Below are 24,051 nucleotides of genomic sequence, written 5' to 3'. Positions count from 1 at the left end.
ATCGTCCTCATTAGTCCTCTATTCAACTACAAATGGTACTCATTAGTATCTCTTTTCAACTACTGATGGTCCTTTTCCACCCTTTTCAATGTTTGAAAGAAAGCTGCCGGTCATTTTTTCAAAAGTTTTGATTGTAAAATTATTCATTTAATGTTACTCAGTTAGCCCTTTAAAATTTAAACATCTTTGCAAGCTTCTGTTGAATTTTTACCTTTTACTTACTGTGGGCTGAAACCAATGTATTCTGTAGCAACTGAATAAAATAACCAGAAATTCTTAATTAAATATTTATTGAGTAAGAGAAAAATAAAAGGGTTATAATTAAGTGAATATTTTAAGATGTGTAGAAAAATATTTTACATGTCCAAAATTATTTTATTTTAACTCTTTTTTTTTTAATTGATCAATATGAAGAACAAGACCTATTTTTATGAACTTTTTCTGAAAAAATTGCATTACAGAATGATCTTACACAGAAATTAGCATTTTAGCTATGAATTTGAATTATTAAGGGAAAAATTCTTCACTAAACATAGTGTGTGTGTGTTTTTTTAATAATTTAAATTTGAAAAAAGGATAATCTTTTTATTCAATCTCTTTCAATTTATCAAATAATATACTGTGTGTAGTGTAAATTATTTAAATTGTTCAAAAATTACTTTTTAAAATTTCTACCAGTTGTGATATTGTACTTACATAGTTGCCAACTCTACTGGACTTAGCAGTAAACTGCTAGTTTTTGTAAAGTTTAGAAAGTCACCTAAAATTGAGTAACTTTCAAAAAAACGAAAGAAGTCCTATTGAAATAGAATTTATTGCTTGCTTAAATATTTATTTAAATATTGTTAATACATAATGAACCGAGCCTCATTTTTAACAATCAAGCTTTAAACTTTTTTTTGTTCTAAAATGTTCAGTTTATTTTTTATTCAGAACTCTCTTTTTAAATTAATTAAAAAAANATTTTTTTTTTTTTTTTTTTTTTTAAATTTAACTATCAATAATAACTTACTTGTTTATTACTATTTAAAATTATGAGTTAATATAATAAAAAAACCTTTCAAATTTAGTTAATGTCAATCAAAAAAGGAAAATATTGCAGACCATTTATTGTTATTAGAGTAATAAGGTTTTTGTATTTTGATGACAATAAAAAAATCCCTTCAAATTTCCCTATTTGTAAAATATACAGTTATAAAATTTATATTTCATAAAATCTACTGAATTTTTTCCTAACAATGTTTGCAGCTATGTACTTATTATGGTCGAAGTGAAAACATATTAGAAAGAATTGTTTTAAGATTCTGCCTTGCATGTTCCTTGGAATAATCATAGAGGGAATTATCCTTCCTTACTTCTCATTTTTAATTAATTTTTCTGTGATAATTAATAAACTTTATTTACTTCCCTACTCATATATATAAAGAGAGTGTAAGTGCACATTATACTTTTTTATTTCCAAATGCTTGATCATTACTTTCGTTGGATATCAATTTATGTGTCTCATTCATTGTATTTGCAGCATAATCAATGGTTTTGCTTTGCCTTTAAAGGCTGAACATAAACAATTTCTGGTCAAAGTCCTCATTCCACTTCATACTCCAAAATCTTTAGGGCTTTACCATGCACAGGTAATTTATTTATTTATTTTTTGTCTTTTTCTTTCATCTGAATTAGTTTTGTTTTTTTACTGTTTTCAGTTTATGTTATATACAGTGTTCTCCCTAAATGTTTTTTTAAGGGCAACCTGTCCAGACTGCCTTTTGAATCCAATAAATGCACCCTCTTAGCCCTTTTTGTAAAAATAAGCCGCCATCCCTTAAAAACACTCCTTTTTTTTTTAACTCGTATTCCATTTTGAAAAACGTTAATTCACTGTTTAAATGATAATTGCACTCTGGTAAAATTATCAGCATTTATAGTTTTAATTCTGATTACTATTACAAATATTTCTTTCGTTATGATTGTTCTCAACTGGTTAAATTTTTAAGCATATCTTTTTTCAGGGAAATAGTAATAATTTTTTTAAGTGATTTTAAAACTATTTTTTAAACAAACACCTTTTTTTTAAAAAAAAAATGCACCTTTAAATGTTCATTTTCTCTAACTTTCAGCTATCAGTTAATCATTTTTTGTTAGTTTACTTTTTTTGAAGGAGAAAAAAATATGCAGAGGGATTGTATTTTAGCGTGCCTTTAATTATTTTTATTAACTGCAAATTTTTGTCATATTTTAATAATGAGAGCGAATTACTTTTTAAAATAGAAGAAGGTAATTTAAGAATTGTTGAGGATAAAATTCAGTTATTACATAAATTTGTACAGTGTTGAGTGAGTGCCCTTTTCAGAGCGGAAGCACTGTGCCCTTTTTTTATTCTAATGAGAACTCTGGTTAGATAAAGAAAACCTATTGTTTGTTATGAATTTCTCTTATGCACTTTTAGTTTTTATTGTCAGGGCTCCTCCTCACGGGTCAAGGAAAATCTAGAATCCTCAGAAAATTTTATTTTAACTCTTAAAACTCAGGGAAAGTTGCAATTTTTTACAAAAAAACTGGGAAATTCCTAGATTATACCTGAAAAATAACCAGTCTAAGAATTGTAACTAACAGTAATCAGTTATTGAGGTTATAACATCTATAACAATTCCACTTTTTAGTGAGACTTTACCATTCTCATTCTAATATATGTTTTTGTTCACAACATCTAATATTTGACATTACAAATTTTAAAAAAATCAGTTTTTTGATGAAAAATTACATGGTAAAGCTAAAATTTAGTATGGATTTTCATTGAAATTTACCTGATATACCTGGAAAAGTCAGAGAATTTTTTTTCCTTAAATGGACCGGTTGGGGATTGGCTGATTGCCTTTACTTTTTAGGTTTTTGCTGACAAATAACTTGCCAACTTTATGCATACACAAATTTGAAAGCCACCTCCAATAAATTCACTGTACAAAGGCAGCATCCAGTACTCCAAGCCAGATATTTCTTTAAAAAAAGCATTTATAAGATTGTACATCAAAACGTGCATTCTTCACAAACTGGCTTGAAACTTTCTCCCAACTAGATTTTTTGTTGCAAAATGTTTAATTTGCATCATTGCTACCTTAATTTGAAAGAGAAAATTTCCTTAAAAAATTATGGAACAGTTACTTACACTTAACGAAATGTTGCTTGAAAAGTGTAAAACTGCTCCTCTGAAAATATATAAATTTGCAATTTAATTCCTAGAATGAAAAGATTTATGTAATAATATTTTAGCAAATAAGGATTTCTTTTCTTAAAAAAAGTAATATTGTATACTTAATTTTATTAATTTACAAATTTTGTTGAATACATTACAATTGCCGAATAATTATTACTTAACTTATTCTATTATTAACAAACTTTCGATTCAAACTTTTAGAAATTGTAAAAAAAAAGGGGGGGAAACTGTTATTATATTTTTAAGATTAAGAATTTTTTTCTCACTTAAATAAAATGAAATAATCTTTGAACTAATTATAACTTTACATGTCTATAACTTGAATTAAACGCAACATTAAAAATTTACAAATAAGGAAAAAAATCTCCCTTCCTATTGAATGGGAAATACAAGGTTTAGTTAAAGTGGTCCAAAAGCAAATTCAATTTCTTCTGGGATGAAGATCTTTAAGGTTTTATCTCTCACCAAAAGTTTGTTTTATTATGTAGCAATCCTATAAAGGTTTCTAGAATGTTAAAAAGTAATTTAAGATCTTTTTTTTCTACTCAACGTAATGTGTTTATTTAAGAATAAACATTGCATCAGTGTTATAACATGTTAAAGAATACAATCAATTAAATATGGATTTGAAATACAATTTTTAATTGTTTTGTTTTTGCACTTTATTAGCTGGCTTATTGCGTGGTACAGTTCCTTGAAAAAGATGCTACGCTTACGGAGCAAGTAAGTTAGATATTAATTCATTATAAAAGTTGATATTTATTACTCATTTTAATGCTCAATTAATTAAGTTGGAATTTTTAGTCAGAATGTCGTCCATTCCTTATAATATTAATGATTTTTCTAAGAGTCTTATGATCATGAATGTCCATACCTTTCTATTTTATTGTGTTTATTAGCAATTTATTGTGTGTTCAAGCAAGATGTAAAAATAACACCAAGTTTTCTTAATTTTCAAATTTCTTTAGTTCTATTTTTACCTCTCATGCATCTTGTTTCACCCATCAGTGTTCACTATCCTTTGTTAGTGATAGATTTATGAATTCACTTGAATTTTTTTAGATATAAATTTTATATCAACTAATTCTTGTGATCAGGAAAATATTGGTTGCAGACCTGCCAACTCTCCTGCTTTTAGGAGTCTCCTGCCTTTGCCTCAAATCTTCGGCCTCAGGCCTTCAGGGTGTTTTCTAGTTCTATTTAGTATTTATTCAGGGTGTTGCCTTTTTCTATTTAGTGCATGATAGAGGGAAAAAAACAAGCAATCATCCGCACTTAGGATACACCCCCGTTTTTCCTTTGCCTCTTCACGTTGTATGAAATCATGATTCGTGATTATCATGATGCCATGGCATCGTGTGACGTAGAGTGGAAGAGGGAGGGTTGCAAGCAGTAATGTCTGACTAACATAAAGAAAAATATATCAGACAGCTTTTAACAAAAAATATTCTGATGATTTTCCTTGTATCCTAAGTTCAAGGAAAGGAGATACGTTTGCATTCTGCTATGCGTGTCAAACAGATTTTTCTATTGCAAGTGATATTGTTGCCCACATCAATCGTGAAAAGCATCAAACTGCTTCTAGATTTCTCAAGGAAAATCAAAAAATAATTTTTCAAGTAAAGTAAAAGAAACGATGATTTTTCTGTTATTCATGCCGAATCATTTTTTACTGCTTTTATCATAGAGCATAACCTCCCAACTTGTGCTTCAGATCATGTTATGGATTTATTTAGAAAAATGTTCCCATATAGCAACATCACTAAAAATTATGGGTGTGCGCAAACCAAAACAACAGCAATAACCAATGAAATGGTAAAATTGGAGAGGAAATATATCTTGGATACCATTAGGCAAAATGTTTTTTCACTTTCTATAGATGGCAGTTTTTTAAATAATGCTACATCAGCAACATCTGCAGTTTTAAAACAGTAGCAGTTTAAAAAAAATAAGAAGAAATACATTTATAAAGTATTGTATTCATTATTGACATATTTTGTTAATTTTGAACCTCTTCCTGATATTTTAAAAAATCAAGATGTGTTTTAATATAATTCTATAGAATCTTATATTTTATAGTAAGAACTCATATCTTTATTAGTCAGTGTCAGAATCTTATTGTGATCTATTTTATGTAATTTAAATAATATATTTTGAAATAAACTTCTTGTAGGAAATGTGAATCAGGTTTAATTCTCAATATTGCGCTATGTCGTGATACAGAAAGAGTATCCTGCTTTTTTATTTTGTAAGGTTGGCAGGTCTGTGGTTGGCTATTTCTATACACTCCTGCGTCAAAGATTTCTATTGATTGGTAGTGTAATAACAAATAAATTCTTTACAAAATTCATCACATTAGAGAGAACATTTTTTATACAAATGCATTTCACATTACAATATAAATACATTATAAATAAATTTCATTTGTTAGCCGTTATTTTGTCTTACATTAGCTTATATGAAAGAGTTCTTAATTATTTTCTTTTACTTAAAGAAAAGTCTATTTTTGTTTTTATATGTGTAATATGGTTTTTTAAAGCATAACGAAATGTCTTAATCAGTGTTCTTTATCTTGCTTTCTTTTTTCACTTTAATAATTTACCTTCATCCATTCATTTATTTTTTTAAATTGTTGAGTTTTAATTGATTTAAAAGAGACACTGATTAACAGAGCTTGAAATTTTCAAAAAGAATATTGCCTTTTAGTCTTAAAAATCAAGATCATTCACCAAAGTTTCAAATTACAAACAATTAGTTATCAAACAAGTTGTTGTAATGAAATAAATTTTGCCCACACTCATATAATTGATAAATAATTTGTTTAAACAAATCAAATAATTACTTTTTCAAAGAAAAAAAACTTTTTTTTTTTGTTTAATTGTTTTATGTTTTTTTACTTCTCTCTAGTATATATTTTAATCTATCATCTTTTTATTCTATAGGTTATACGAGGCTTGCTGAAAATATGGCCTAAAACTTGTAGTCAAAAAGAAGTAGGTTCCTGATTTTCAGATTTTTCTTAATTTCTTCCCTATTACAATTTTATGTGTATTTAGAGATGTGTCACTTATTATATAATGAATTGTACTTGTTAAGTATTTACGTAATGATATTTTATTTTAGTGATTTCAATCAGAGTGTTATTTCATGGGACTTTTCCTGGAGAATATATCTAATTATCTACAAAATTGTCAATTTTAATATTTAAAAAAAATTTGAAACACGCTGTCACAAAATTTTAAGTTTTTCTTTTTTAAACTGCTACAAATACTGTTGGAAAATGTAACTTTTCATTATATTTTGTTCCCTTTTTTACGAATACTGTTGATTTTAAAGGAAAGTGGAATAATATTTTTCAAAAATTATTTATGATCAAATTGAGTGTTCTTGCAACATGTATCATTATTTGAGAAGTATGAATATCAAATAATCTTAGAGCAATAATTATTATTTCATAAATTCTGAATACCCTTTTTTACCAGAAAGCCCCGGAAGTTACAAAATGGAAGTATTAAAAGTGGCTAAAATATGTTTCTAAAATAAAATATCTAGTAAAGAATGTGTGTAAAATTATAAACAATTTAAAATATGGTTAAGTAAAAAAAAAAAAGGTTATAACCCATTAATCCCATCTTATCATTATAATACAGTAGCCCACTTTATATTGCCTTTGTCAGGGAAAAGGAAAGAAATAATCTATAACATATATTATTATATCTATTAAAATCAAATGAGGGTGTCTGTTTAACATTATTATATGTATATTTTTATTGGCCGAAAAATCACATAATAAACTCAAATTAAAGAAATTTTTTATATGATTTAAATCTTAACAATACACTGTTATGCTTGCACAAGTTATATTTAATATATCAGCCTGTTTAGTAAGCAAAAATATTAAATTATCATTATGAACTCATAAAATTTTTTATAACAATGTACCTTTAATTTTAAAATGTCTACTAATAGATCCAATGAAATTTGACTTGAAAGTAAACATTTAGTTTTAAAGAAGTGTTTGACCTGGTCAGTGGGGATACAACAAATAGAATTCTTAATAGTACATATATTTTATATAAAAAAAAACAACTTTTGTGCTAAGAAAAAACAATTATTGTAAGGCAATCATCTAGGTTGATGAGCTGTAGCAATCAGGGAACTTAGCCTCCTAGTATTGTAAAAAAAAAAATTTAAAAAAATTGAAGTACGCAAATTAAAATAGGAGAATTGCTTAATAAGTTTTGATTTATTAATCTAAATATCACATACTAACCTGCATTATTTATAACTTTTAAAAATGCTGATTAATTACAGACTATATTTTATGTTATGATAATAGACAAAAATGTACTTCCCCTGAATAGATATTTGCCTCCTTTTTTTCCAATAGATTCGGAATTTTTACCTTTAAATATATAGGCAGCCTGCCTTAATCTGAAAAATATGGATCCAATAATTTAATTAAAAGAATGATCAAAAAAAGTTGGCTGTCTAAGAGTTTTTTTTTTTTCAATTTTTAAATTTATTGCTCCATATCTACAGAACTATTTAACCAATTCAAAATAATTTTGAACATTAGAATGAAACTCATTAATTTAATGGCAATTTCACGCAAAATATGATTTTTTTTTAAGATAATCTATTATTTTTTATTTTGATAAAAAGCAAATAAAATTTTCAAACCATAAGGAATTTTAACATCATTTTTATCTATGCAATTTTAAATGACAAAATTTAAACAGAATTTGTTTTGAACGATTCTCTAAAATTATTAGGCTGATTCATTGCAAACTTCCACTTATGTCATATGCTTCAGTAACAGAAAATATTTAATAACAAGAAACTGTGATGTAAACAGTGCAATGGTTGAATCAAATCTGAACTAATTAATACAAAGCCTCATCTATGAGAATAATTATCCACAATTTTTGCTAAACTCCTATATTATGAAAGTCAATTTGAATCTATTGGAAAAAGGTTGATAATTTCAAAAAACTTGTTTTTCTGTTTGATTCTTTTTGCTTAAAATATCTTATGAAGTAATTTAAATTTTACTCTTCAAAATATTTTGAATTCGTATCAGAAAATTGGATTATTAGATCAAAAGTCATTCAGCAGTTCCTTTTTCTTCAGTATTTTGTGCAGCGTACAACTTAAGACAAATTAGACATAAACATTTGCATGTACCCACTTTTATTGTGTCTATGCTCACAATAGATAGTCAATTGTTCTGACTCCTGAGAGGCAGTGAACTGTGAATTTGTATAACTTGTAGGAAATGGAACAGTAGCAATAAAAAATAAAATCCATTAAGTTTAAGGAAATACAGATAATCCGCCAACCACAAAAATATATTTATTTGCAATTCTAAGTTACAAAAAAAAAAAAAAATGGTAGTGGTTGTATTCATTAATTTTGTTGTGGAGATCTAAATATCTGTACAATAATATGAGGTGCTATTGAATTTTATCGACTGGAAATATTTTATTTGCAGTCAGACTATAGTCAGATAGTTCTATTTAACGAACTTCTATTTTGCAAATTTCTCTATGTTGCGATTTTTTTCAACCCAAAAATATTGTAGAAGTTTTTTCATGAAATAACTTCCAAATAGCGAAGTGAATTTTCTAAGTGAATTTTCTATTTAACGAACTTTTCATTGAGATCCACTTACCCTATTTCCCAAAATATTTCAGATCATTTCAAACTTGTTAATGTATTTTGTGTGTGAAATGACCTTAAATTGATTTTCGAAGCCACTTTTAGTGAAAGTGGTAAAATCCCCTTCCCTTTTTGTTTGCGTTTCAAATGAAAAACTCAGACAAAACGGATTTTATCAGTAGCAATTAAACTTAAGAACGCATGTGGCTATGTATGTCTTAAATTTCTTTTATAATAAATGCAGCTATAATTTTATACTTAAATTTAGCTTTTTTTAGTTGAAAGCATTTGTAGCATGATAGTGTAACACTAGATAATGTGTTGCTCTATTCTTGCTTTCCATGCAGATTTCTTTTATGACTAAGATTAATAAAATAAATAGCAGATACTAGTTTATAAGATAAAGGTGTATCAATTGCTATTTTAATTTTGTCTAGTGTTTATGAATTCAAGACCTGTTTTGTGTTGTTTAAGTATTTCAAAAGTTGATTTTCTGTTTAATGAATTTTCCATGTAGCAAACTTTTTATCAGGATTTAGCGACTTTGTTAAATAGAGGGCAAACTGTATTTCTTTATGAGAATACTAATTTGTTGTCTTGTATTAAAAAACTTATACTTACCTTTAAGGTTAAAAGATTACTATAATTTTTCATGTATTTGAAAATTATGTTTGTGTTGTATAAAAATCAAATTAGTTTTTTAAAGAACTAGGCGATGTTTTGGGAAGAATCATCATCTTTAATAATTGAACGTATANTACAGTCAGACTTCTGTTTAATGAACTTCCATTTTGCGAATTTCTCTATATTACGTTTTTTTGCAACCCAAAAATATTTTGGAAATTTTTTCATAAAAAAACTTCCAAGTAGCAAAATGAATTTTCTATTTAACGAACTTTTCATTGAGATCCACTTTCCCTATTTCCCAAAATATTTCAAACTTGTTAATGTATTTTGTGGGTGAAATGACCTTGAATTGATTTTCGAAGCCACTTAACTTTTAACGAAAGTGGTAAAATCCCCTTCCCTTTTTGTTTGCATTTGAAATGAAAAACTCATACGAAACGGATTTTATCAGTAGCAGTTAAACTTAAGAACGCATGTGGCAATGTATGTTTTAAATTACTTTTATAATAAATGCAGCTATAATTTTATACATAAATTTAGCTTTTTTTAGTTGAAAGCATTTGTAGCATGATAGTGTAACACTAGATAATGTGTTACTCTATTCTTGCTTTCCATGCAGATTTCTTTTATGGCTAAGATTAATAAAATAAATAGCAAATACTAGTTTACAAGATAAAGGTGTATCAATTGCTATTTTAATTTTGTCTAGTGTTTATGAATTCAAGACCTGTTTTGTGTTGTTTAAGTATTTCAAAAGATTATTTTCTATTTAATGAATTTTCCATGTAACAAACTTTTTATCAGGATTTAGGGACTTAGTTAAATAGAGGGCGAACTGTATTTCTTTATGAGAATACTAATTTGTTGTCTTGTATTAAAAAATCTTATACTTATCTTTAAGGTTAAAAGATTACTATAATTCTTCAAGTATTTAAAAATTATGTTTGTGTTGTATAAAAATCAAATAAATTTTTTAGAAAACTAGGCGATGTTTTAGGAAGAATCATCATCTTTAATAATTGAACGTATGAATTATTCTATAAATATTAAAATTATGCTTATTGTATGAAATCGTTTATTATTTCACTCTTTAAAAATAAAACCTTTTTTCTAAGAGAAGTTATGTAAATGTATTGTAAAAAAAAAATTGGAATGGCTAAAGTAGTTCTTAATGTCAATAAACTTTTTTTAGGTGATGTTTCTGGGAGAAATTGAAGAAATATTAGATGTGATAGAACTTTCTCAGTTTGTAAAGATTCAAGAGCAATTATTTAGACAGATTTCTCGTTGTGTGTCCAGTCCTCATTTTCAGGTATTCAAAACTTTTATTTAGTGAATGTTCCCTGAAACGCAATACAATTTTAATTAATTTACTGTGCACTCTTTTGTCTTTGTTCATGCATGTATTGATTTATTTTTTTAATTAAAAATATTAAATTAATTGAAAATAAATAGAAAAAAAAATGCAGGCATAATAAATCTTTAAATGCATAATCCAATTTTATTTCATGTACAATTGTGAAAAGGACATACAGGGTATCTGCGCACCTGGAAAGTCATGAAAAATCATGGAAAGTCATGAATTTCAGTATTGAACAAAATTTGTCATGATTTTGACTATTTTTTTAAAAAAATCATGAAAAGTCGTGGATTTAGGTCTCCGAAGAATCTAATTTTTAAAATGCAATCCCCCCTCCCATTTCATCCTGTTCCAAATATCTGAATTCCTATCAAATCACCATTCAGTCATATTTTATTAGAATATAAAATGATTTTATCATGTTCTTTAAAAATTATGGTGTTCTTTCAAAAACTGAAAGAAAAAACATCATTTCTAGAGGGAATTATATTTTAAATTTCTGTGATTTAAGAACTTTTATTATTTATTTTTTTTTTTTAATTTTATCAATTTAAAATTCTAGTTGAAGCAAACCAGTAATTGGCGAATTTTTTTTATTCCGAAATGAGGACAAAAAAACACAGGAATATTTCTTTCCTTTCTGATGAACAAGAAAAGTATCTTTAGAATATAATTCTGTAGAAAAAAAAGGGGGAGGGAATGTTTGCTTTTGTATTTTTTTCAGCTATTTTATTGTTTCAACTCTTTCTTTACTCTGTTTTTTAAATTTAAAATCCATAAATGTGAAGAGGCAGAGTATAACAGTTTTGGTTATACCTATCATATCAATTAATGTTATTATAATGCTTTTTTAAATTTATTGTTGTGTTTTTGTCGGAGAAAATAGTATCTTCGTTAAGTCATGAAAAATTCTTGGAATTAGTCATGAATTTGAAGATCTGAAATATAGCAGATACCCTGGACATACTTTTTCAAAATTAATGGTATGCATGTAGTGTTTGTTGTAAATGACCTAATAAATGGGCTCCTCCCTAATATTTATAGATAAAATCAAAGAATTTTCAAAAAATCACTGTAAAACTGTAAGAGCATATTTTGACATTCAGATAATTTATAAATCAAGGTTATTTTGAGAGCTTAAAAAGTTAAACTTTATGAACTTTAAATTAGTTTTCTAAGCACTTATTATGGTTACATGATAAATATAAATATAATTTTGTTAAATGTTTAATGCTAACTAACTCCCTGTCATTACAGTCCATGTTGGACCATGGTCTCACTAACAATTTTCCTCCAAAGTTGTCTGTCTCTAGCTCTTTGTGTCCAGTTTCAAGAGTATTAAGGTCTTTTTCCACCTCGTCAAACCATCTCTTGACTGGCCTTCCTCTTTTCCTTTGACCCTGGCACTGCCCCTTGAATATCTTCTTAGTGCCTCTGTTTTCCTCAAATGTTTAATACTCCCTTTCTATAAATCTCATTTGCAGAATGAATTTTTAAAAAAAATGGAAACTACATTGGATGTTAGTAATAAAAAAAGGCAGTATTCAGTTTTTTTAGATTTAAAAAACAATTTAAGGCAAAATTTCCTTTATTGGAGGGTGCAGTGTATTGTGTGGTAAGTATTTTGTATATAATAAATTATAGATTTTTCAAAGTGCATTAATGTTTATTTAATCTTGACGTTCAATTAGACTCTTCTTGATTGTGAACTATTATTATCATGAGAGATCTGCAGTTTTTATTTATCTTTGATGATTTAAGGGACATTTATTTTCAGTTCCTACTATTAGTTCACACTCTCCCTATATATTGTTCAAATTTTCAATCGTTCATAAAATACTTTTTATTCATTCACTTAAGTTCAAATACATTTTTTTGAACTTGTAGTGGATGATACTTGATGTTAATACAGTTTTTTCAAATATTAATTCATTAATTAAATAGCGATGAGCGATAAACATTATATTACTTATTTATTATCTTATAAATCTTACGTTATTACTACTGGCAGTTATTAATTTGACAGTTTATTAAATTATCATATGACCTATTTCGTGTCGTTTTAAGAGTTATTTCAAAATCTAAACATCATTAAAGAAATAATAAGAAAGGGGTAAAACAAAAATGAATAATTTTTTCACAACTATAATACTATTTCCTGCAATGCTGTGCATATATGTTGCAGAATTTTTAATTTTTCTCATCCATTGTGTTTTTCTGAATGTATTATACATAGCTCACATATAAACAAGGCATTCTGCTAAGTTCCAATGATATTCAAACTAAAATAAAATGTTGGTTTTAGGTTGCTGAAAGAGCACTCTATTTTTGGAACAATGAATATATCCTGAGCCTGATAGAGGAAAATAATCAAGTCATAATGCCTATTATGTTCCCGGCCTTGTACCGTATATCAAAGGAACATTGGAATCAAACAATTGTAGCTTTGGTTTATAATGTCCTAAAAACTTTCATGGAGATGAACTCCAAATTGTTTGATGAACTCACAGCTTCTTACAAATCAGAAAGGCAAAAGTAAGTCTCAATTATAATCCCACAATGGTGTTTGATATATTGCCTCTGTGTACTTAATGCAGTTATGTTTTCTACATCTGTTTACTTGATGATAATTCTAAAATTATGTCATAAGTGTTTAGTTAGCCACGTATTATAAATGGTTAGTGATAAATATCTGTGTTTTCCGATCTTCTACTTTGTCTGCCAACTTTTTATCTTACTCAGAGTTGCCACTCTGCTTGGAAAATTCAGGAAATTTAAAAATAACCAAAATTAATAGGGAAAATGTGGGAAATTTTGAGTTTTTCTTTACAAACAGGAAACATGCAGGGAATTTTTCTAATTTTCGTCCTCTAAAGCGTAATCTATTGGATATTTAAGGATGATATTTCAGCTACACTACACTATTTCATTTACTATAGCATTAAAGTATGTTAAGCTATTCCTTTTTTTTCCAGCAATTAAAACTAATAAATATAGTTAGCCCAATATAGCTCACACAAGATCACAGTAATTGTTGTCTTCTTCTTAATATATTGTGCATAATATGCGTAGGGAAAAAAAACAGGGAATTTTTTCCAGATTTGAGTGGCAACCCTGCTAAGTCAAATAAAATGAATTTATTTGTGTTTGATGTGTCTAAAGGGCAGATATATTTTCCAAAAAAGATTTGTCCTGTTTTATTTTATTTTTTTCTAATTATTTATTTTTTACTTTAATGGTATGTTTTGTTTTCAACTCTTATGTAATATTTTGAAGTAAATTTTTTCGTTAAGAATATGTCATAACTGAAATATTAATTATAAATTTTCTGCCATCATTGATCACCAAAATTTGTGTGAAGTTTGATAAAATCAGTTCGGATTTTTGACCACCTTGTAATTGTATCATAATTATTTTTAAAAATTTTATCCAGAAAACTCTTAATTTTGCAGCTATAGTAAGTTAGCAAGTTAATTCCTTAAACCAACAACTATCCAATCTTTTTAAGTTAGTTTTAGTAAATGCATCCAACTTCTAAAAGAATTCTTTATATCTTCTTACTTTTCATTTTTGGACAAACCATCAAAATTTGAATGTGATGTTTACATTTTTCATATTTTAACTTAATAAAACTTAAAACAAAAAATGATGCCTGTTGGAACTTTATAAAATATGTGGATTAAACTGTGGAAAAATTATTTTATCCTGGAAATCTATCTTATTTTATCCTAAAAATGCATTTAATCAGCATCTATAAAAAGATGCTCTAATTGCAATCAATTGAGTTAGAATGTAATTGGGTTTAGGAAATTTTCTTTCTTAACCAATTTACTTAGTATTAAAAAATTGTAAAAATAACCTACATTATTGATTTCGTAATGTAGGTTAGATAATTTTTATTTCTTTTAGTTGATTTCTAGGCTAATATCACCTGAAACATGTCATAGGTATGTAACTACGTATAAATATTACTTTTTTTTTTATTTAAATTTTATTTTTACAAAAGGCATTATTCTTTAAATTTAATTTTTGGGTCTGTCAAATAAGCCATAAGAATTTTGTTTGATCGTTGTGTGGAATTTGCTTTAAAGAAGCTATATTTTTTTTCGCATGTTACATATTAGTGTTGATTATATTTCATTATTATAATGAACACATAAGTATTATTTATAATCATTTACTTTTGGTCACAAATATCATTTATTGGTCAACTCATGTAGTATAGTGAGATTGTTTGCTGTTCTTTGTGCTGTTTTTTTCTCTTTGAACTTATGAGAATATTTAGCCTTTTCAAAGTGGTAATTTTCATTAAATGGTGAAAATAATTTTTCCTATTGCATAAAAATCTCAATTTCCAAGAATTTTAACAGAAAATTTTGCTAAATCCAAATCATGCTTTAACAAAATTTGAAATGACATAATTAAGATTAAACCAACAATTTATTAAATCTTTTCTCCATCATTAAGCCTTTTCTCACAGGGTGCATAGCATTTTTTAAAAGGGCTTAATTTCCATTTAAATTTTTTTTTAAATCAGTCTTTTTCCTTGCCATGTTGATTTTGGCCTCAAACTGTACAAAGAGGTGATTTTTTATATTGTTCCTTTCAACATTTTCACTATTCGTTCAACCATAATTCATTTTGGCTTACCGTATGAGAACGCCTATAATTTTACATACTTCATGAAATACTTGCGGATACGCGTGAGCTTACACTGAACTGAATCTTGCCTTCTCGTGTGCACCTGCTACATTTTGCAAGAGATTCTCGATTTCAAGCTTACTTTTTCTGTCTTTAGAAATCAAACCGAAAAATTTCTTGTAATTTTGCTGATCATAGGGACCAACTAAACATGCCATTTTTTTTTCCAGCAAAATAAAATTTTATTCCTCTAGTTAATTTCATCATAAGAATTAATTGAGATTTTTAATTCTAAGATTTTTTTACCTGAGGAACCTTCCACTAATTGCATTAAAAATTTATTGTATATAATTAGTTATGAAGTTTTCAGTGCTCTTTAGCTATTTTATGCAAAAACTCAATAATATTTAAGCTCAAGATTTTTTTTAAAAAAAAAGTGTAAAATGAAGGGCTATTCACTATTTTAAAATTTAGCAAATGCAGAAAAAAATCTTGTGTTAATTCTGATTTGTCATTTAAAAAAAAAAAAAAATTCGTTTCTTAATGATTTGGCTCAAACTCAATTGAAATAAAAAATTACACAATCTCATATTTGTTAAATATTATAAATCTAGGGACCATATAATTTATTCCTGACAAAAATGTTTAGCTTCTACTCTTATTGTATTTACATTCCAAAACTATTGAAACATTTTTTAATCATTTTATTAAAGAAATACTGAACTAAGTAACAAATATTAAATAAAAATTTACTAGGGCTGTTCACTAATTTACGTTAGTTATATGAATTAAGTTTTCTTTGTTTGCTTAATTTCTTACATATCTTTATAAATTCAGTATCATTGAAAATATTATACTAGTTAATGTTTTGTTAAATATATACTTTTATGGATAATAAATCTGAAAAAATTAGCTTTTTTAAATTTTAATGTTGAATTAAAATTTTCCTTTTTATATAATCAATTATTAATTTAAAAAATAGAATGCTTGACTCAATATTGAATTCGGCATAAATTGTTTTTATGGTGGCTATTATAATCAAGAAAAGAGTTCTTTGTCGGAAATTAGTTAATCTATCCTGATCATGTAAAGTTTTTGAATTTTGTTTATTTATATTTGTATAAGGAACTTTCAAAATAGGAAGATTTGTTTTATTAGTGTGCATATCCCAATTATGATTTTCTTTAAATTAAAGAAAAAACAGTGCTTAAAAATATTTTTTGAGCTCTTTTGTTGAAAAATTTGGCTATGCTCTCTCAGGGTGCATAGCATTTTAAAAAAGTGCTGAGATGTACTTATTTTTGATTTTTATGTTTTTTGAAAGCCCTTAAAGATGCTTTTTTTTATTCAGGGTTTGTAAAAAGTGCTTAATTTTCTGTCTTTTTGAAAAAGATTTTTTCTTTGCCGTGTCGATTGTCGTTCTAAATTACAAAAAATGCATGATTTCCACAATTTTCCTGCGATATTTATCAGAAACTAGTTATTTTATCATGATTATGTAAAGTTTTTGGAAATATTTTTGAATTTTATTGATTTTATGTTTATAAATTAAGAACTTAAAAATATAACGAAAAAAAAAATTATTGCTGCACTGATCCTAATTATGAATTTGTTTTTTTTGGAAAGTGATTAAAAATATTTTTGAGTGCTTAAAAGGTGCTTATTTTTTGTTGAAAAATCTGGCTAAGTACCCTGTCTATGTCTGAGAGCCCACAATATACAATTTCAACAGTTGCATGTCTTGATTTTAAACCACAAAACTGTCTTTATGTCAAAGGCTAATTGGGAATTTCAGCTCTTTATATAGTGCCAACATCATTTGTTAACATATTGTATTGAACCTTGTAGGTGCATTACAAAAAAAGATCAACAGTTTACTAAGAGACCATGGCCTATATTTTATATATTTTTTTATGTTTTGTTTTGGGACAATATAATGGTAAGCCAAACTTTTTTCTGACAGGGACTATTTTATATCAAATTGTTTCTTTATATTGCTTCCAGTTTGGAGCTAAAACTTTTGAGTTTTCACTAGATAACAGTTCAATACACAAGAACAAACTGTTTAGAATATTATGTTCTTATGGAAATGTGATGTTGGGGCTCTCTCGAGCCATTGTGGCTCAGTAAATCGAGTGCTTCTTTCCCAATGTGGTGACCCAGGAACAAATAGGAGACATATGATATGAGACATAGCTGGACAAATTTAACTTGTGGCCCACGCCACCCACAGTGCTGATGTAAAATATTGTCAGTGGTATGTAGTGATTAAGGATTAGAATCTTATAGCCATTGGACTGACCACAGCAGATTTTTGTGGTTTTCCTCTCCATATAACCCAAATGGGTGTTATTTCCATCAAAAAGACTATTTTGTCTCTAGGAGTCTTGTCTTTTTGGTTTGGTTTTTAAATTACATGTCTGTACTGATAAACATTGGTAATCTTAAACTTAAAAGTGGATTGGCTGTTCAATACTAGTTATGAAATAAAATAAGTACTCCACTGAACATTTGAAAATGCGGCTTATCATTGTATTGCCATGAGCTTTTTATTTAATGTATTTATTTTTTTCCCTCTCTGTGAAATCATTAATAACATGATTTTTTTCTGAATGTAGAGAAAAGAAAAAAGAGAAAGAAAGAGATGAGTTATGGAAGAAACTTTCCCAGCTAGAGTTGAACCACAAAGCAAAGATCAACTCCATCCCCCATCACTCTCCGTAGTGGCTCTTTTTTCGAACACCCTTTCTTTTTGTAGAATTTTTTGGGCCTCCACCTGTAATGTATAAATTGACAATTGTGTTTGAATGTGGTCAATACATTTGGCCCCAAAAAGATAAAAGTATAGGTATATATAAAAAAATAAATAAACAAATGTGGCCCATCCCCAAATTCAGTTCTTCTAATTGCTGTGGGAGACTTTTTACATCACGGAAAACAACTCCTCCAGTCAATGAAGAGGCGATAAAATAAAAAATAATAAACTTCCTATTCAGTGTTCTTCGACATGTAATGGAAGTTTGCTGGGACATTCGATGTACCATGCTGTTGGAAAAACAAAAACAAATTTTCTAATCTATATATACATATATATATATACTGCTTGGAAGTAAAATCAACACTTGCTAAAACTCCAGAATACATTTTTTGGAAGAAAAAAAAACAATTTTTGTAAGATTTAAGATGTTTAGACAATTAATGTTTGTTTTTTCTCTTTCTCTTATTGATTTTTAATAAAAAAAAATTTAATAATGCATGAATCATGATGAGTAGCAGCTGTGAATGATGAATGGTTGTTGGAAGATCCACCCTCCCCCCTTCCTTTTTATGTTTTTCTGCTTATTTATTAGTTAAGTCTATTAGATTGATATGAGATTTAAGTTATTTGCTCTTTTTTATGTTTTATTGCAACAAAAATCTTAAAAATGACTCAGCTTTTATTCAAGATTACCATAAATCGTAGCAAAAAAATTTGGAAGGAAAAAGGAACTTTGGCTTCATCAAAAATTCATCACAAATTTAGTTTCCCTAATTTTCTTTTTTTTTATTTCTAATATATATTATCGAGCAAGAAAATGGGTAGTACTTTTTCATCTTTGAATATTTATTCTCGCAAGAGTATATATTAGCACTTTACGAGGTGCTTTGTAGTTGTGCTGATAGTTTGTACTGATCACTCATCATCATGATTTTACTCATTGTAAGTTTTCAAATTTTTCACCCTCCCTTTTCATCGACTACCTCATTTTCTGCTGAGGAGTATTCACTATGTCATGAAATATAAATGATTTTTATCTGCCATACCATAAATTAACTTTTTTTTTAAACTAACTTTAGACTTTTAATTCAACATTACAGGGATTTAATTATTTCTCCTCGACAAAATGCTTGGCTTTGTTCTTACTTGAGGTTCTACAAAAACTCAAAATTCGTTGCAGCCAATATAGTATGAAATATATAGTATCATAACAGCATTTTGCGTTAAATTTGTGAGCCCTGGGTCCGATTTTTAGGCTGGTATTTGTAAATCCCTAGACGCCCGGATAAAACAAAGAGTGCGAATCCTAATGATTATTTTTAGTTATACGAGAAAGTGCTGTACGAAAAGCGATTTATTTATTAGTTTTACTCCTTTTGTTCTTCTCTACTGCATATAAATTTGTATTATTTTTGAATAAATAAGTTTTCAGCTTCCTCATCAATCCATTCAAATCATAAAATTTTTAAGGAGTCTGCTGCTTGCGTCATAGAAATATAGGAACTGTCATGTGATTCTAATTTGCCACACACATTTCTTTTTGTACTACTACATCACTTACACAATCTAATTAGTTTCATTATCAATTAGCTGAATCATCCAAAAAGCTTATAAAGAAGCTACCATGGTTGGCCAAAGCTTTTTAATGAGTTCTAAGCAACTCGTGAACCAAGAGTTTCTTCCGATGGGTGAAATTTCGGACACGTTTAAGATTGCTTTGACTGTCAAGATGCAGTTTTTATATAAGTTTGCTTTTGTTTTTTAACGACTAGCTAATTTCTTTAGATTTCTTTTTTTTTGTCACCATTTTTGACAATAGGCACATAGTTATAGAAATGAACTATGTAACGAGGTACTTTTCTATAAAGAAATACTTTTTTTTTGTTTCCTCTAACAGTCAGGCAGGCTTACAAATATTTCATCATGGTCCCTCCATTGTCAGGTCACATGGAATTGTATTTTGCATGTTGTGATCTTGTCATGTAAATAAGGAACGAAACAAAAATAATTCATTTTCAATTGCATGATAATTATTTTTTTTTATTTGCTCAATGCCATGAAAGCATTATTTTTAGTTTTTTCACATTATTGCTCTCATTCTTTATGAAGAATTGTTCTCAACCTCATGTCCAGGGAGTCGTTGAATTTTAATCAAAATGTAACTATAGTTTTCTGCTAAATTTAATAAAGTTTTATTTCTACTTAAAGTGCAGTGTTCAACCAAACGAATGAACCGCTTTCTATTGACTCTCGAAATTCTTTTAAAAACATTTTATATAGTGGCTAATAGGAGAGAGTATTTCTTTGTTGCCAATCATACGAAAGATTGCTCACAAACTTAAGAGTCTGGCGGATTTTGAAATCTCCGTCTGCTTTTCTATCTCAAGATAATAAAATAAAAGGTAATGCCTACTGTACTTGACGCATAACTACTTTCAGAAGAAAATTTTATGATTAAATGTCTTAACTCTATTAAAGGTTTTTAATTCACAACTCTGTTTTTAAATATATTTTTTTTTGTATAGACTTTCGAGTTCTTAAAAAAGTATTAAAACCACTTTTTATCTGCTTTAAAAAATGCTGATAAGATTGCGGTTAAAAATTCTTTTTGTTCTTTCTTATTATGCGAATAAACCGAATGTCTCAAAAACGTTGAGACCGCCAAGTCCAAGTTATTCAGGCTATATTTCAAAACTAGCATTTTAAGCCTTAAATTTAGTAGGCCTGAAAAGAAGTAATTATGAGAATGCGTAAATAAAATTTTACATTTTTGTTGTAAATTAAACATTTCATATTTTGTAAAAACCTTATTTAAATATAAATAATGCATGACAAACTTTTACATTTGCATAATATTTAAAGGAAGTCTTGTCTACAACAACTAAGGTGGCGCGAATCTCGGGCATGTCTTAAAACATTCTCTTTTTATAACTCAGAATTATATGCAGAACTTCAATCGTTACCTGCTACAGGAACAATTTTGTCCAGTTACATAATCTAGTGTAAAAGTGCCATTCTCTCTACCTGGAAGCTTTTCTTTGAAAGAGGAAAAAATTTTAATTTAAATAAAATGCAGCACTGAATTTGTTCCAAGATAAATTATAAAGTTTTTAATTTGTGTTTAAAATTAGATTTTAAGTATACAAGTCACGCTTTCATCGATAAACATTATCAGAAAAACCCAGTGTTTCTTATTTTATTTAAGATTACTAATTTTCGTGTTTTTCTGCGGATGGTTGACTGAATGTAAGCAATAACAAGCTTCCTAAAACTAGAAGGAATTTAGAAAACGTCCGGTTTATCCCTCCGCTTAAGTTTCGCTTGCAAGGCGATGTGGAAACAGGCTTAATATTCCAGGTAGTTTTATTGTGGTTTGTGTTTAAATTTGCCCTTAATTTTACCATTCATAAAACTTTTCTGCAATTTATAAATTCCAACAGGTCTCGAGCCTAAAACAAATTTAACAAAATTAATATCTCGCCATAAATAAAGTGTAAGGTTTGCTATGTTTTTTGTGTTATCCCTTAGTTGGCTATATTTGTGTAAAATAGCCCCGTTTTTTAATTTTTGGGTAGCATCATAGCAAGCTTTCGGGGTCTTCCTAATTCATTTGCTGTTTGTTTTGTTGAAAGTTAAATTTAAAAAGCGTGTTATATTGAATACATTTGGATGACTGATTTTTGCAAGCTTGGGCGTAAAAATCAGTCGGAAATAGTAACCCAGAATTCGAATTTTTACCCCCCAGCGCCATCTGTGCTTAGCTTTACATGGTCAACCATCCAATTGATAACATTCTCTGCAGGGGGTTGAGAACTTCACATCACACTGATCTGTAATTATTTAAATATTGAAATTTAAGACTATAAATCAAAAATAATTCCAATAAACAAAGTGTCTAACACAATTGTGTAATGTTTAAATGTATTGATTTTTCTGTCAATAGGTTTTTTCTTTCTGCTGTTTTTATGTGCAATTGATGTTCAATAAAACTAATAATAGTAGAAAATTCATAGAAATAATTTATTTAATGCAACTTTATTTAGTCTCTTATCTTTTTCATTTAAAAATTGTTTATAATTTTTGAATAATTAAATTTAAAAAAATGTTTTAGCTCATGCTTTATTCTTTTGACTTACACCGGTATAATAGTATGTGAGCATTGAAAGTAGCATTAAGTTTAATTCTGTAAACATCAATTTCTGAAAATCTTATACAGAAAGTTAATGTGAATATAATTTGTATGATATTGTGAAAATAAATTGCTCCTGAAAAAAAAAGATACAATTTTTTGTATTGTGTTTTATTTCTTTCAACAAACATATATATAATGATTAATTTGTTAATATTTTTGACCTCTTCCTTTCTATGACATTAAACAATGTAGTTTTCCCCATCTAATGATATTGTTATCAAATTTCATGCTGTCTAGTAAAATTACTCGCACATTTTAACTATGGTTAAATTATTAAAATTTATCCTTATATACTCTCGATATATCAAAAGTTGAGATGCTAAAAAAGTTTCGAGATAAAAGTTCAGGACTAAATAAATTCTAAAAAGTAGATGAATATGTTCTAAGATAGTCTCTAGAAAGTAGAGTCATTAAAAACATAAAAATGACATCTAATAAATATGTATGTAATGATAGTTGACTAAAAGTCTAAATACAGTAATGATAATTTCATTTTTAACCTCTTAACGGACAGATTTTTCGAAGAAAAAAAAACGGCCAAAAAAAATCAGTCAATTCTTGATTATATTCGAGTATGAAAAATTATAGCGTAAAATAAAACGCTGCTCGAATTATCTCGAGAATGCACAGTTCGGCCTGTTTAGCGCTCTTGAATTAACTCGAGCACACAAGTTAAGGGGTTAAAAGTAAGACAAATATAATTATGCATTAAATAGAAAATAATATGTTTACAAACTTACATTGCGATTTTTCGAAAAAATTCATTTTCTATTTCGAAAAATATTCGACATAACAAGTTTTTGAAAAGAAGCTCTTCGACATGGCAATTCAAAATACCATTACTTGGATATGTAATGCCAGAGGGAAAAATGTTTTTTTTTGACATAACAAGGTTTTCGTGACGTTGAAATTCGAGATATCTAGAGTGTTTTTTATTCTTCAATTAATCTCTTCAAATTTGTATTTTTCAGAATTCACTTTTAATTAATTTTCATAATTAATTGATTTTTTAATTTTACCCATATTTTAATAATAAGAAAATTATTAAAATATGGGTAAATTGATTTCTATTGCATTTCAGAGAGTAAATAATACATTACTGAAAATTTTTAAGCATAATTGTTTACATTTTAAAAATTATTTAACCGGAATTATTTAAAACATATAATATTTATTTTTTATTAACGCTTATTACAACATATATTTTATAAATATATTATTGATGTCATCTTATGAACTAAATAAGCATTAAATAATAAATGGTACATTCCCAGATAGCAAAATAACGCTTATTTTAACTCAGCAAAATCATTTTAATGTAAACCTGAAAAGGTTTGTGATGCGGTTTACGTGTAAACCTTCTAACCTTAAAACGAGATCTGTGACTATCTGCTCTATTCTATGCTCATTACCCTAATCTAAAACCTTTGAAAACAACCTTCTATATAAAAACCTCAAATCGAGGTGAACTTAGGGTTTTCGAGAGTGAGAAAAATCCTTTAATAAAGGTAGTCTCAAGTTGAAAATAATTTTAAATCTGGGTAATAAGGGTTCTTTTTGCAAAGTCTCGTATGCTCAGCTAAAATCCACCTTGTCTTGAAATT

General features: G+C 27.4%; 1 protein-coding gene across 3 annotated transcripts in view; it reads left to right on the top strand.

The window, feature by feature from the left end:
• LOC107440910 (serine/threonine-protein phosphatase regulatory subunit widerborst) overlaps positions 1-22,532 on the top strand; it is an 83,057-nt gene extending 60,525 nt beyond the window's left edge. For 2 of the 3 annotated variants that reach the window (XM_016053997.3, XM_016054005.3), the window contains exons 7-12: positions 1,523-1,631; positions 3,878-3,931; positions 6,151-6,201; positions 10,689-10,808; positions 13,162-13,391; positions 18,116-22,532. In XM_016053997.3, the coding sequence (XP_015909483.1) occupies positions 1,523-1,631; positions 3,878-3,931; positions 6,151-6,201; positions 10,689-10,808; positions 13,162-13,391; positions 18,116-18,221 (670 nt within the window). In that variant the 3' untranslated portion in view covers positions 18,222-22,532. Of the gene's footprint in view, positions 1-1,522; positions 1,632-3,877; positions 3,932-6,150; positions 6,202-10,688; positions 10,809-13,161; positions 13,392-14,765; positions 14,804-18,115 lie in introns of those variants that run through there. The other variant, XM_043046659.2, reaches the window with a different exon arrangement.
• Positions 22,533-24,051: the final 1,519 nt, after the last annotated feature.

This window comes from Parasteatoda tepidariorum, chromosome 3 (genome assembly GCF_043381705.1).
Source record: "Parasteatoda tepidariorum isolate YZ-2023 chromosome 3, CAS_Ptep_4.0, whole genome shotgun sequence".
Taxonomy (NCBI): domain Eukaryota; kingdom Metazoa; phylum Arthropoda; class Arachnida; order Araneae; family Theridiidae; genus Parasteatoda; species Parasteatoda tepidariorum.
Note: the sequence above shows the minus strand (reverse complement) of the source record. Positions and strands in the feature narration are given on the sequence as shown.